At 33.6% G+C, this 14,822-nt stretch overlaps 2 protein-coding genes across 2 annotated transcripts; both read left to right on the top strand.

Annotated features, from left to right (window-relative positions):
- Positions 1-4,373: 4,373 nt before the first annotated feature.
- On the top strand, positions 4,374-11,651 carry an-0128 (juvenile hormone binding protein an-0128). Its single transcript, XM_073076858.1, has 5 exons — positions 4,374-4,512; positions 6,084-6,303; positions 10,460-10,590; positions 11,031-11,186; positions 11,400-11,651. The coding sequence occupies exons 1-5, from the start codon at positions 4,458-4,460 to the stop codon at positions 11,549-11,551; spliced, it is 714 nt and encodes a 237-aa protein (XP_072932959.1). The 5' UTR covers positions 4,374-4,457; the 3' UTR covers positions 11,552-11,651.
- Positions 11,652-13,353: 1,702 nt separating this feature from the next.
- LOC140745073 (ribonuclease P protein subunit p40) lies at positions 13,354-14,463 on the top strand. The gene has a single exon (XM_073076840.1). It carries the CDS (start codon positions 13,442-13,444, stop codon positions 14,459-14,461), a length of 1,020 nt encoding a protein of 339 aa, XP_072932941.1. The 5' UTR covers positions 13,354-13,441; the 3' UTR covers positions 14,462-14,463.
- The last annotated feature ends 359 nt before the right edge of the window (positions 14,464-14,822 follow it).

Genomic DNA, 14,822 nt, shown 5'->3' with positions numbered 1-14,822 from the left:
GCCTTTAACAAGTAGACGACCAATAATTATAGAAAACCTATATCATAGAATTAATAGCTACCTACATAAATAGTAAGATATTATTAAAACGAAACATATTTTACATTTTATGTAATTTAAACTACCATAAGATTTTATATAATACGCGTATATTAATTAAACTACATTTATTTCCTTATTTAGGGGAACTTATAAATTAATAAAGTTTCACTAATTGCCACGAATTTGAAGTGTATGCATTTTTCAATAGGATTTGCCTGGGATTGAACCTCGGACTCTCCCATAGTGAGATACACCAATCAGATAATCTGAAAAAGTTTATAAGGAGACTTTAGAGATGCTTAATTATTACTTTACCTTAATGCAAAACTTTATTATGAAGTAAGTTTTAGTCGAAAGAGAGAACTGGTGGATATATTATGATGGTGAAGGGTATTATCATCAGGTAGTCATTTATTTTGGTAAGAGCATAAAAGTTCTTGAAAAAAATCAACACCAACAAACAAAATACTCCAATAAAATATTATAATTAATGTTACGTGTAAAAGACTTCAACGCAATACTGTTAATAAAGAAATTAATTAAAATGTGTCAATTTTAAAAAATATATATAGTTTACACCAAATGTTTATACTATTGTATTTATACAAAATAAGAATGTGCACAAGCATTTATAAAAGATTAGTTAATAAATAAAAAATAAAAATAAAAAAAAACAACTTCAAACCCAATGAAAATAAAAATATAATTTAATAGTACAAATTAAAACGAGTTATTATTTCCCAAAATCTATACTTTATATGTAAACAAGCCTATTTGATAATGGATTGTCGGAAAAGATGACGATAAAGGGAAGGAAAGGAGGGAAAAAATAACCAATTCACAATAAAGGTCAATTTATATGTATTTTAAAAGGATTGAACTTTCTTCAAGGAAGTTTGCTTAACAAAGTCAAGGTAAATCTCGGTCACAAATTATAGTGCCCGACTAACTGGTAAATGCATGTGACTTGGTCGCTCGTATCTTGTATGAAAACGCTCAGAAGAGATCCCAGAAATACAATATATTCTTCCATAATCATCAAAATTGCAAAAAAATTTTAACAAAAAAATATAACCGACTTCTATGTCACTACAAAGTTTAAAATAATTCAAATAAATGTTGGTTTAGTACATATTTCTGAAGTCGGCGCTCTATATATTTCGTTGGATAACGATGTAAACAGCATGTCTAATAACAGCATATCTTGATTGGAACCGCCCGCTCGCAGGGCGCTGCCGCGCCTACTCGCTTAGTTTTATAATATTGTCTTATATGTTCCAACCTAACCTAACTAAATAGTCAATGATGAACTGGCTTTGCAATTTCATTAGAACCTACACCAAATATCTTCAAACACAACTCAAATATTCCCATCGGTTGAGGAGTTACATATTTTGTCTCCGAGCCACATTATCAGACCCTTAAATAGTCAATGATGAACTGGCTTTGTAATTTCATTAGAACCTACACCAAATATCTTCAAACACTACTCAATTATTCCCATCGGTTGAGGAGTTACATATTTTGACTCCGAGCCATATAATCAGACCGTTAAATAGTCAATGATTAACTGGTTTTGCAATTTCATTAGAACCTACACCAAGTATCTTCAAACAAAACTCTATTATACCCATCGGTTGAGGAGTTACATATTTTGTCTCCAGAACCCACTCTGATCCTCATCATATTTAAATGGGACCAACTTCCAGCTCGTCTCTATACAATAAAAAAAGAATTATTAAAATCAGTTCACTAACGGCGGAGTAATTCGTGTACATACATAAAAAAAAATACCAGCCGAATTGATAAACACGTCCTTTTTGAAGTCGGTTAAAAATAATCAAGCGTTTTTTGTAGGTACTCATAACTTTATATTATATTTTGATATTTTGTGAAGTGGGAGGTGTGGTACAAATACATGCACTCACACGAAAGCGCTTACATATATTATCTACATACATATTCAGTAGGTATATGCGTATTAAAGATTAATAAACTACTTATTTATTATAACGGAGGTAACATCTGTCAACCACTTCTAGATATAGCCTAATAGGGGTAGTCGTAAATAAAAGCCAAAACTACCCTGATGTGATCATAATTCTGACAAAAGAAGTAGTGGCAACTCTGCATCTTGTTCAATACGCGAATATCACATTTTATTTCAGAATAATTTAATTTGATTGTCCTAATATTTTAATGTAGAGCCTTAACTCTTACATTTCGGCCCTGTATGCATGTACATCGTTGTAGACCTACATTTATATCCATTATATATATGTGAAAACATACATGTATTATTTTAAGAACTTATTTTGAACTTGAATTAAATTTAATTATTTTTGTTGTAAAGTAATTGTTTGTTGTTAATTGCTCTAAAGTTTTGGAAACAATCAACGAACATGCGTCTAATGTTCGTTGTTTTATGACATTGAAGTAGCAAACGCGCAGGCAGTCCACCTGATGGTAAGTGGTCGCTGTTGCCCGTGGACATATGTCACCAATACCATAATACAGAATCAGTACCACGAGTTTTCAAAACATCCCACAATTTTACGTTACGTTTACTCAATCCATTATTCTGTTCCGTTTGCTTCAGTAGACTGAGTAAACGTAACAATAAGTAAGTGCTCAAGTCTTTTTGTCTCCCTCACATGTTCGCAAAAAAGAGAGACAAAACATAAAGCGCCATTTTGTCAATTTAGACATTTAATGTTACGTTACTGACACTATAGTTCTGATAAAAACCGCTACGGGCGCTGATTGGAAATTGTATGGGCAAATACGTAAACAAATACCAAAACAGTCATATTTGTCAAAACGTAAAAACTCATGGTAAGGGTACAGGATTGTTCCTGAAAGTCGAATACATACGCCATGCATGCGTTGCCACTTCTAAGGACTATGATGGTTGCCTCATATGTAAGTGAATAAGTATACATACCCTCCTAACAAAAGCAAGAACTGCTTCACGCTACAACTAGGTGGTACTTCTCGAATTGAGCTGTACTTATTCTACAACCTTTAACACTTTTAAAATTTTAAAACCCTGCAGTATTTACTACCTTCCCTTCCACAATGGATGCGTGCAGATGTACCACCATACATATCACCACCAACACGTGTTCCGCTTCAAAACGGAGCATTATCGAGGCAAAGTGCATGGTTTAAAATATATACCATCATACGTATTGGTAGCGGATTGTTGCGAAGTAGTTTTAACCCTAACTTAATAGCTTGGATTTCCGCAAAGTAACTGATATAATTATCTGACTTTTATAAACTGACTCATATAGTTTTATTATTCCCTCTCATTATGTCAGACATTACATAATAATTTCTAAGATATAAGAAATATCCTCCTACGTTATAGCACCACTTAAACGCTACTTGAGATCGATTAACGAGATTGCTATATAAATACGAGAAACGGATTTAAACACAATCGAACGTCAATAGGCTGTAGCTAAGGACAAAGATTATATTGCTAATTAATATATAATTTTACCTTTCATAGGTAATTGATGGGACTCGAACAAAGTCCAAAGATTAATCGTTTTTATTAAACTTTTTATGAAATGGTAGCAATTGTTAAGAGTACAAATGACTTAATGTAACCACTAATTAGGTATCTATTTAAAACTAAAGAGGAAGACAATGCCTCACAAAACATATTTTTAAGTGCCTGAAGACTATAGATTTCATTAATTTAAAAATATCTACGAGTACTAGCATATAATGCTGATTTTTCTTTGGCGACTTACCAACACTTTTTTATGAGTGAAGTAGCAAATGCGCATTCAAGTTACCTGATAATAATTGGTCACTGTAGCCCATGGACATCTGTAACTAACTTTATATAGAAATAAGATCCCACCTGAAACCGATCAGGGCTGAATTGCACCCGATGCTTTTGGATAGCTAGATGGATTGCATGCTAGCTAGACTTTATCGATAATACGAACTTATTCACGCAGTGTTACTCGCTGCTGTATGCCGTTTTAAATAGTGTGGTTAGCGAGATAAACTACACATCTGTAGCCAACCTCTTGTAAGAATCTAATGTTATCTAGGATTGATTATAGATGTCCATGGGTGGCCGTTTATAGATGGACTGCATGCATTTCCCGTTTAAATATTATGACACGAGACCTCGAAAATATAGGATATTCAGCTGTATGTATTATTTAAAAAAAGTTGTACAGAACCTAAAGACATCGACAACAAAACTGACGCACTATACATACGTCAGGTTTCAGAATGAAGTCATCCTAAGGGTCGCCGGGGTATTCTATATAATATAGAGTATGTATATATCGAGTTAACTTGTATATAAGTAGCGACTCGAACAGGACACTTTATGCATAACTATTTCACTTCTTGTAAAGTAGTGTAGAGTTAGTGCATTTTTCAAAATGCTTCGAATTTTATATTTCCTTGCCTTTGTGTTCAGTGCGAAATCGGCTTCGGGTAAGTTTTTTATAAATTAAGATTATGTGTAATTTAATTTTATTGCGTTTTAAAGAAAATATATTACTGGATATTAATTTAATTGACTTTCAGATTTTAATACTCAAAATAAATGTTATTTTATGTGCCTTAGTTTATGAATATTGTTAAATACTTTGAGCCTTTTAATGGAAATTTCTGCAATTTATTTTATTTCTAAATTTCTGATTAATATGCGATATAAATAATATCATTGTATTGTTTTTACACCATTTATAACTTTTATAATCATTATTTTTATTGGAAACGCAATTTTTTTTTACCAATTATAACACATCAATACACTCTTTAAAATATATAAAACAATTAGAATAGTCAATAGTGAGTAAATAAGGGTTCTGATTTACATTAGTGAAAGTATAATTGTGTTATTTAGATGTACTTAATTTTAAAAATTTCAACATTATTTCTATTACATAGTATTTGCCTTTCATAATAACCAAAACACAGCAGCGCTTAACACTCCTGTTGTGAGGCGGTGGTGCCGCCGGAGTTGGACCACAAAGGGTTCTATCACTCAGCGCTGCTGTGCTCTGATTTGAAGGGTGTTGAAGGGAGAGACAAAGCATTCCAACTTAACTTAGGCATCTGTGATTGACTTGAGGTTCCTACCTTAGATAGATTAGGAGTCATCCAGGTCAGCTCCAGATAATATTAGGAGTCCTCTCCTAATCTACATACATACTTACTACTATTTCTTTTAAAGGTTGCAGCACTCTAAATAAGTTAACTCAAAAAGCTAGCAATAAATTAACATTAAAACAATAAAGTGAATAAAACAAAAGGCTTCCATGACCTTAGCAGTTCAGCTGGACTCCATACAAAGTAGCCGCTCACCTTCACACTGGTATTATTGTTCTCTAAAGGATATAAACACACGAAAGTACGAAACCGGAAGATTCGCGAGGAAATACCGCAATACGCGGGAGCATTACTGTTATTGTTTATTTTTAATTATCAACCAATATGTACAAAATTTATTATCACTTGTTCAATCGATGAAGGATAACATCGTGAAGAACCTGACATGCCAAAGATGCGTTAAAAAAGATTTCAAGGGTATGTTAAGTCTACCAATTCGCATTTGGCAGTGCGGTGGACCATAATTTCTCATGCTGCGAGGAGACCTGCGCCCAGAAGTGGGGTAGTAATAGGTTAATGAGAATGATGATGATGATGATGAAGCATAATAATATACTTAACGAGGTATAGGACAGAATTTTAGTATAACTTAACTTGTAATTTAAGTACTTAAACGAAAGTGCCTATCTGCTTTATTAAAATAATCATCAAGTTCATTACCCTATTACTACACCATTGCTGGGCGAGTGTCTTCTTGCTTGAGTTCCAGATATATTTGAAAAATCTGATTGACCTGACGATTTGAACCTCGGGCCTCCGAATAAGATACATATATAATAATAGATAAACTATATAAAACTGCGTAACGTAACAAATATATATTTCAGAATGTATTCCTTACAGAAAACAGCTATACATTTTCAGAAACTCTAAACATGTACTTTTTACAGCGCCGTTCATAAAGCCATGCAAGAAGGGGGACTCGGCCTGCGTTATGAAGTCAGCGAAAGCGGCGCTCCCGACCTTCGTTGCCGGGATCCCTGACCTCGGCGTCAAGACCCTGGACCCCTTGCAGCTCGCACTGATCTCCAGCGACGAGCGCGGACTAAAGGTCAAGTTAATCGACTCCGTTTTGACAGGGTTGAAGGATTGCACGTTGGAGAACGTCAAGTAAGTTTTACAACATTTTTTTTCATTTGTAAGTATGTAGCAAACAAGCATGCAGTTCACCTGATGCTAAGTGGCTGTTGCCCCCCATGATATGTATCTGGTTATCCCTCTAGACATCTGGTTATATCTGGTTGGTTACTGATTATGTATGTCTCCCCTATCACACCCTTTAAACCCAAATATATGTACGCTGAACACTATTAGGCTGAACAAGGGTGTGGCGAAATCGAACCATAAAGAGCTCTACATTCTACAAATCAAATAAAACCACCTCAAACCATGATACCCATACTCATAACTCTTAGCGTAAGTCCAAAAACTATTATGGCAAACAAACTTTAATCTGCAATACTGCAATAAGTGTATGTAGATATAAAGTAAATGGCTTAAATATGGTAAATATTTATCATAAATTAAAATAATGCGATGGCTGAATATACTTGTGTAGTAATTATCTCCTATTAGACACGATTATAACAATAATTGAATGTTTGCATGCAACCTGTTGGTATTATGTAGTCCGTAGCCCCGAGACATCTGTATCTAATAACAAGGGTCAACACGAAATTTGACTTTGATTGCAAAGCATTAAATTTCGGTAGTTTAGGTCGTAATAAGACGGAAAAAAAATATATGGCATGAAAAACTTTGCTTTTGTGCTTAGAAGACTGATTGAACGAAATTTTTAAAAATCTCTGATTTTAATTTTTGATTGAAAATAAAACTATTGAAATAAAAATGTTTATTATTTTTATTAAGTTTTACTATCAAATTAGCTTACAGAAAAGTGGAAAATAACTTAAAAGTGCACACTTTTACTTTTTCTTTTATGTTCATAGCTACTTTCTCTCAATAAACACCAAATATAGTCGCCCATCATGTTTTCATTGTATTGGCCTTGATAGCGTTGTTCAAAATTCATGATGTCACAAAAGCAAACTTTATACCGAAAAAAGGTATTTTCTTTTCGTTTTTGTGCATAACTAACTGGAAAATAATAGTATAAACTTTAGGACAAAGAACGAAAATTTTTTTGTAGAGTCGTGTAATTAATGGGATAAAGTTAGGTATATCTACCAGTAGGTATATGGTAGGTGGGATAAAAATCAGCAAAGCGAACACTTGTTATTAGGCAGAAATAAGGTTTGAAAGTCGGTGTTCAAATCTGAGAATTCGAAGTTCTCCTATGCGCCCAAATTTTAACATTTTTTAATTTTTATCATAGTCGTTACAGAAGTGCACGTTTTAGGAACCCCCTTTTTATGGTTCACTTATTTTCACTATTACTTGTAAAAAAATTAAGTATGATTTTATTACAGTTCAATATAAAGAGCCCTGTGATAGGCGTACAAACCAGGGGCTTAGTAATAGAGTGGGTTTTTACTTTCATTGTAGAGAACCCTAAAATAGATCAAACTTCCAGATTGCCCCATTATAGAAGTCATTGACACTTCAGGTCTACTTTTTTATGCCCTAATTGGTGCAATTATTTAGGTACTAGTAGCAATTAGCCATAATGGATATAATTTATTCTCATTTATGTGAAAACCTTATTACGGGAGTCATGAGTAAATTTATAAAATCTTAATATATGTAAATATATAAAAGTACCTAGACCGAATATATTTATTAGCCGTCGTGCCGGGAGATTCTCTTTTCAATAAAATGCCTTTTTATATTTTTATTGACATTTATTACAATTGAATGACAATTACATGCTTTATTAACTTATCTTAGGATCAGTTTAAATTATATCGGCCGAAAGTTTTACCGTACATCGACTGCCAGATTTTTCTATTCCAGAAAAGGTCTTCCAGACTTACAGATATATTTTTTTTCACCATCTAAAATTTGTAGCGGGTCTCATCCTAGGACTGAGCGGGCCGCAATCGGCCCGCGGATCAGTCTTAAAACAATAGTATTTCAAGTAGTAATACTAGTCAATTAGGTACAATTCAATTGCGCTTTACATGCTAAATGTGGCAAATTGTTTCTCAGACTATGTAAATTGAAAAAATGACATCCGTGAGTAAATATAGTACCTACGTACATGCCGATTGTAATAAATAGGTACATTGAGAATCTCTGGGAAGATGTCAAGTGACGTAGAAGAAAATGTCGTCGCTTTCTAGTTATAATGCGAGTCTTTATGGTAATCTGGAATCATTGTATGTATGTAAAAGATTTACTCCTACAATATTATGATATTAACAATCTTCACATGAATAATCTTAGCGGATTAAATCATAACAATGTTATTATCGTAATTAAGCTCCGGACATCCTAAATGACCTTTAGATGTTCTCAACTGGACACAGAATATATCGTTAGTCAGTAAATTCAACAGGTTCTCTTAATTCAGGATACTTCAGCATTTTGTGAGAATTGTGCTTGTTCGAGGCCTAAGAGGATTTTTTGTGATTTTCAATTTTTATCAATGTTTTATTTATTTTGGATAACAAGGGGGTTACTACCATCTGTTAAAACAATATTATTTTAATCACAAATTGAAATTTCGTACCACGACCTCGTTAATGTAAGATTGTATTTATATTTTTTATATTTTTATACCCAGTTTTATATTATGTCGGTCGAAATTTTTCATTCTTTTTTGCAGGAAATTTAACTTTTTAAGCAAAATATGACAATTTCACTTGGTTTTATACAATGGATAAGCGAAAAATGAATAAGGGTTTAAGTTTATGCAACTGCGTTTGACGGAATATTTTGCTGTTTTAAGGAGGTCGTGGTACGAAAGAAAATACTGTTGATGCAATATTGAAATAAAAGTTTCTTGAACTATAATGGTTTTTAAAAGATACCATTGTGTAGAGAAATATCAAGCGTATTGCTTTCTTCGCCATTATACATATAGGCGGGAAAGCTACATATAGGGAGGAATCCCGAGTGAAAATCTAGTTTTAAATAATATTTAGGTACCATGTGATGATCTCAAGGTTATTTTGATTCCAATCGTATGATTGATTGGCAAGAGTGCTAGAAACATTGTTGCCCGGCAACTTAACTATATAGGTATTACATATTACTAAAAAACTATTATCGCAGCTCGTGCAAATGCGGATAGGCTATCCACACACAGGCGGATATTAAGCCGTCGTTGTCGTCAACGGATGTCGGTAAACTGCCCTTGGCTTCTTTAATTGGAAAAAGTACAGGAATGTTACTCATGATGAGCACGCATGATTTTTGTAAATACTAACACTACCAATTAATGATACACCATAAAATTTGCGTTAAGTAATAATCCACAAAAGAAATCGACCGTGCCTGAAAAGCCTTATATTATACAAAAATCATTTGTAAAATATCTATTGCAATTTATTTTCCTTACTTTGTTGTTGGTTTTAATATTATACGTTCATACAAAGAGACACGTAACATATTATTATGCATTTAAATTCCATCATAAATTGATAACAATAATCAATTGTTTTCTGTGTTACAGTAACAGTGCCCAGTTCCTTTGTATTTTTTATAATTTTAGAAGAAGAGGCCCGCGTTACGATCACCATACCGGTCTGACGCGCAGGGGGTACCGGGCTCGATCCCGACAGATATCTACATGAGGAATTTAGGTTTCTGGGTTTGGGTGTTTGTGTATTTTTCTCTGTGTGTCAATAGCACCCACGATACAGAGAAACCTGGTGTGGGGCTGTGAGTAGAAAGCCTTGAAAAAGCGCTTATTAGGTTTCTGTCTGCACCTTTTAAACCGTAATGCAGACGCGCTTGACACTGCTGTTATTGGGCAGAAATTTTGTGGCGGTGGTGCCTCTGAAATCGACCTAAGGAATAATCGTATCTGGGGTCGATTATAGTTGCCCACCGGCGGTAGCATCCATTTGACTTGTGGATTGCATAGGTACTCGTCTGCTACTCCTGTGTAATAAAAAAGCTTTTATATCACGGCGTGCGTAAATGGACGTTTTACGCACGCTTCGCGTGCGCAAAACCCCCATTTCCGACCCCGTAATATAAAATTTTATACAACACGCGGACGAAAAATGTTTTTCTGACTCGTGTGATTGCAGTCCTCGCCTGCGGCTCGGCCTGCAAACTCACACTTGTCAGAAAAAAAATTTTCGTCCTCGTATTGTAATGTACTATTATTTTATGTTAACTATGTTTTTGTTCCCAGGAATGATATGGACAAGATGAAGCAGACAGTGGAAGTAAATTGCAACATGGTCCTCAAGGGAAACTACACGCTGAGTGGCCAGCTCCTGATCCTACCAGTACAAGGGGAAGGGAAATATAAAATTGATATTAGTAAGTATATTTATTTTTTACGGGAAATACGTTTTCAGTGATTTATGATTCTGGGGTGATTTCTATGAATGACTTCCAGAAAATAGTTCCTGTATATTTCGATGTGATATAATGTCAACTACCTACTTATAAATATTATGACAATGTCGTCATTGTGTAATGAGATAATTTTTACTTTAAACATAATTTTCGTTAAGCAAAATCTGTAAATAAAAATTAATATAAAGGCACAATCTGCCCTAAAATGGCTAAATACACGCAGTCCAAAAAGTTATATAAAGACTTTTATATAGGTAATATTATGTCGACAAGTTTCCATTTTTAACAACTAAGTGCTAACTTTGGCTACTGAATCACTTTTATGTATTGTTTTAAATGGTATAATCAATAATATTTTACCTAAGTGTAGAATAACATTAAAGTCATGTTTTGACTTACAGAGGACATAGTAATAAAAGTAGTAGGCGACATAGCGACGAACACGGGCGAGGACGGCAAGCAGCACTGGCATATCAGCAAATGGAAACACAATTACAACGTCAAGAAAAATGTACGGTTCACGTTCGAAAATCTTTTCAACGGGAACAAGGCTTTAGGTGAGCGTTCTACATTTATTAATCGTATTGAATATGCCTAATTTAAATTATACTATACGCGAAATCGATTATTAACTATTTATTAACTACAGGCGCAAAATCGCGCTGTTGAAACTATTATTACGTGGAGATCTAAGTTAGTCGCCCAGAGACACAAATATTAATCTATCTGTGATTAAACTGGAATAATAAGTACCAAATTCTAATTTACAGCTGAACCAGTCATAGAGTTCGCGAATAACAATTGGAAGGATGTTATGCAAGAAATTGCACCACCAATAGTCCGCGCTATTGTATCGGAAGTCGTCGACGCCTTAGAGGCTTTGTACAAGGCTGTACCAGCGGAAGAACTTTATGTAGCTTAGTGTTCAACATATTGTTAATTTTTATTTATTACTATTCTGGTTCTTCAAACTAGAAAAGTACAAAAAATATATTTTTAAATAAAGGTTGTCTGTTGTACAATTGAATTTTATTTATGTAAGTATTTTTATAGAGCTATTATTTGCATTTTTACAGGTTGAATTTAAGGTTGAACTTACAGGCAGTTTCAATAGGGAATATGCACATTTTTATTTTATTATTTTAAACAACTAATCACATCGTTTTAACACAGTAAAAAATATAAACAATTTTATTAGTGTTTGAAATTTTTTTTTTTTAAATATTTAAAGTATCAATAAAATTTTGACACATTTGAACGCCGCCATTTTATGCGCTCATTGAATGACGTCACGTAGCGTGATTTGTATTGATATTGATGATAACTGTATGCACATAAAGGTATTATTAAACGTTTTCAGGTTTTATCGCTATTTACATCATGGGAAAGGCTAAATAACCACTTTATAAATATTTCCTAGAGTTATTGCGCAAAACCACTACTATAAATACATTATATAGTGTTTTTTCTTTTGCAAAAGATGCGAAAATACGAAAATTGTGGTGCAAGATTATAGGAAACAAATAAAGTATCTCCGAAATCGCATTAACATTTGCATTTACTGTAACAAACAATAATTTTGGGTAAATAATTTTAAAATATTGCATTGATCATCTACTTCGTTAGGTACTTATCGACTGCTACATCAAACACTATGATTTGAAACACACAAAATGCATTATATACTGTTATTATAATATTATAAGGATAGGTGAAGATAGGTGATAGGTTGAAGGTGGTAGAAGCCTTTGAGGTTCGACTCCAGCGGCACCACCGCCACACCTATTTCTACCTAATAACAGCATTGTTAGGCGCTGCTGTGTTCCGGTTTGAAGAGTGTGGTAAGGGAGACAGACTTTTCCGAGGCGTTCCAGCTTAGTCCTCAGGGGTAGCGGCGCATCTGTGGCCGACCTTAGGTGGGAATATCTAATCCTATCTGGGGTTGATTACAGATGTCCATGGGCGGCAGTAGCCACTTACCATCAGGTGGGCTGTATGCTCGTCTGCTACTCCTATATTATAAAAAACCAAAGAATATTAACAAAATAAGTTATGATCAGTTAAATATTTCTGAATTGACCTATGCATAAAAACAGTTTATTCATTTTGCATATTTTAGGTAAATAGTCCGATTGTGCTTTGAAAAAACTACTTTACCGCCGATAAACATCGTAACACGCTATGTGACGTCATTTTTCCATTCGACCAATGGGAATGCGTTTTGCAAATTTGAAATTCGCTCGCATATTTTACGATTTTTGCTTAAAGTTTTATACAATTTAATACGAAATAAAGAAAAAATAATGGTTTAGATGTAATTTCAGGACCGTAATGTACCGAGGAAAAAAATAACAAGCAAATCTAAATCACATGCATATTCCCTATTATGAAAATTTACTCAATATGGTACAATAATCTTTATTTCAACCTCAATAAGCTACATAGTGATTTTGTATGTTGTATTGTTATAAGGAATCGGAAAAAAATAAGTTTAGGTTTTATCATTCGCCTAATGTTTAATGTTAATCTTATTGTTTACATTACAATGACCATTGTAAACAAAGCTGAAGTAACTTCACTGCGGGCACAGATTCATTATCAATCATACTTTATTTCATATCATAGATATTGGATAGCGTAGTGGAAAGTTGTTTATGGTTTGGATTCGCTGCTGTCAATGTCGATGTGACATTTGTCAAATGAAGAGAACAGTTGACAGTGACACTATTTTTAAACATAAGTAACATAACATAACCTCTAGAAAAGTTTTAAAAACTTACCAATTATTCGAAAATAATCATAAATTCATATAATGTTATGCCCAGAAGTGTCGAACTTTCCACCACCTAAAGTGTATTCTTTTCAAAAACAAAACGAAAGCATAGAAAAAGTAACAAATTTAATACAAATGAATAATTTCTACAAAAGTGTAATAATAACGTGTCCAGATGAATTAAGTACAGATTTCGTTCAAGATATTATATCGGAAGACAGTGATTATTATAGAATATCTAATTGTTCTCTCACAGAATTTGTTGACAGAGATTTCATTGAATATTTTGTGAAAAATGGCAAAGTGACTTGTTTATCCGCTGACAAAAACTGTATTGTGCAGAACTGCGTTGCAATTACTCCAGATGGTGTTCTCACACTTCATATTCTAGAGTTTATTTACCAAACATTAGGCCTGGAAGGCTGTAAACGACCACATAATTATTATGAAGTTAAAATTGACTTGAAAAGTCTGAAGCACTTTGAGAAGATGAAGAATGTTTTAAGTAAGCTGGAATTAAGTGATTATTTTTTATCGTGGGAGCCACACAATCACAAAGTCTGCCCTTCATCTATAGCGAAATACTTTTGCGACAGAAAGATTTCCGTATCAGTACATAGTATTACTTTTACGAAAATATCGCCTGAAATAAACCAAGTGCCAACATTAGTTGATGCGGAGATCGATGAGGTAGTAGAATGGATGGGGATGCTGGCTCACCAAGCAGACATAAATCCTACAGAAGATTACATTAGCACATATATCGAGCCAGAGTGTGAGACACCTATAAAGACTACTAGAATCTCAATTCTTGTCGCTAAAGGCTTTATCACACCAACTACACTCAATAAAGTTAGTCAATGCCTCACTGAGTATGTGGCATCAAGAGAATTGGAAAACTATTGGGTAGCAATGAGCATACAAGGCAATGAGGAAAGCCTGTGGCAGTTCAGCCCAGCTAGTCCGAGAATGTTTCAGTCACACAACTGTTCATGTAATATTTTCTTCACTCAAAATGGGTGTACTGTATATTCTATAGGACAATTAAAATATTCATAGTATTTTTTTTGTTTGGAACTTTACAACTTACTCTCATACCTTTGCACATAAAACCAATATTTTGGGTTCAATTCCTGGTTCATCAGTAATCTGTATCTGCTATATATTCATTGATATTTATTTTTCTACATTGAAACATTGCCTCAAGTTTCATTTCACTATGTATTTATTTCTATGTTTAATCCATATTTAAGAGTTCTGGTAGAACAGTCATTTATTTTTATGCGATCTATGAAATATTGAGCAGTGGCACTACATGTGAAAGGTTTCTAGTAAAACTCCAGTTCCATATGAATTTGGGGATGGTTACACATTTTCATGGGTTAATCAGTGATCATTTAGCATGAGGTGGATTGAATGC

This window comes from Epargyreus clarus, unplaced genomic scaffold, assembly GCF_041222505.1.
Source record: "Epargyreus clarus isolate Ecla_fem2 unplaced genomic scaffold, WU_Ecla_fem_2.2 ptg000009l, whole genome shotgun sequence".
Lineage (NCBI taxonomy): Eukaryota > Metazoa > Arthropoda > Insecta > Lepidoptera > Hesperiidae > Epargyreus > Epargyreus clarus.
Note: the sequence above shows the minus strand (reverse complement) of the source record. Positions and strands in the feature narration are given on the sequence as shown.

Excerpts from the sequence above, each read along its gene's own strand:
- an-0128 (XM_073076858.1), top strand. The coding sequence starts at position 4,458 with ATGCTTCGAATTTTATATTTCCTTGCCTTTGTGTTCAGTGCGAAATCG. Across the intron at positions 4,513-6,083 it reads CAGTGCGAAATCGGCTTCGG|CGCCGTTCATAAAGCCATGC; the intron begins GTAAGTTTTTTA and ends TACTTTTTACAG. Across the intron at positions 11,187-11,399 it reads CAACGGGAACAAGGCTTTAG|CTGAACCAGTCATAGAGTTC; the intron begins GTGAGCGTTCTA and ends TCTAATTTACAG.
- LOC140745073 (XM_073076840.1), top strand. The coding sequence starts at position 13,442 with ATGTTATGCCCAGAAGTGTCGAACTTTCCACCACCTAAAGTGTATTCT.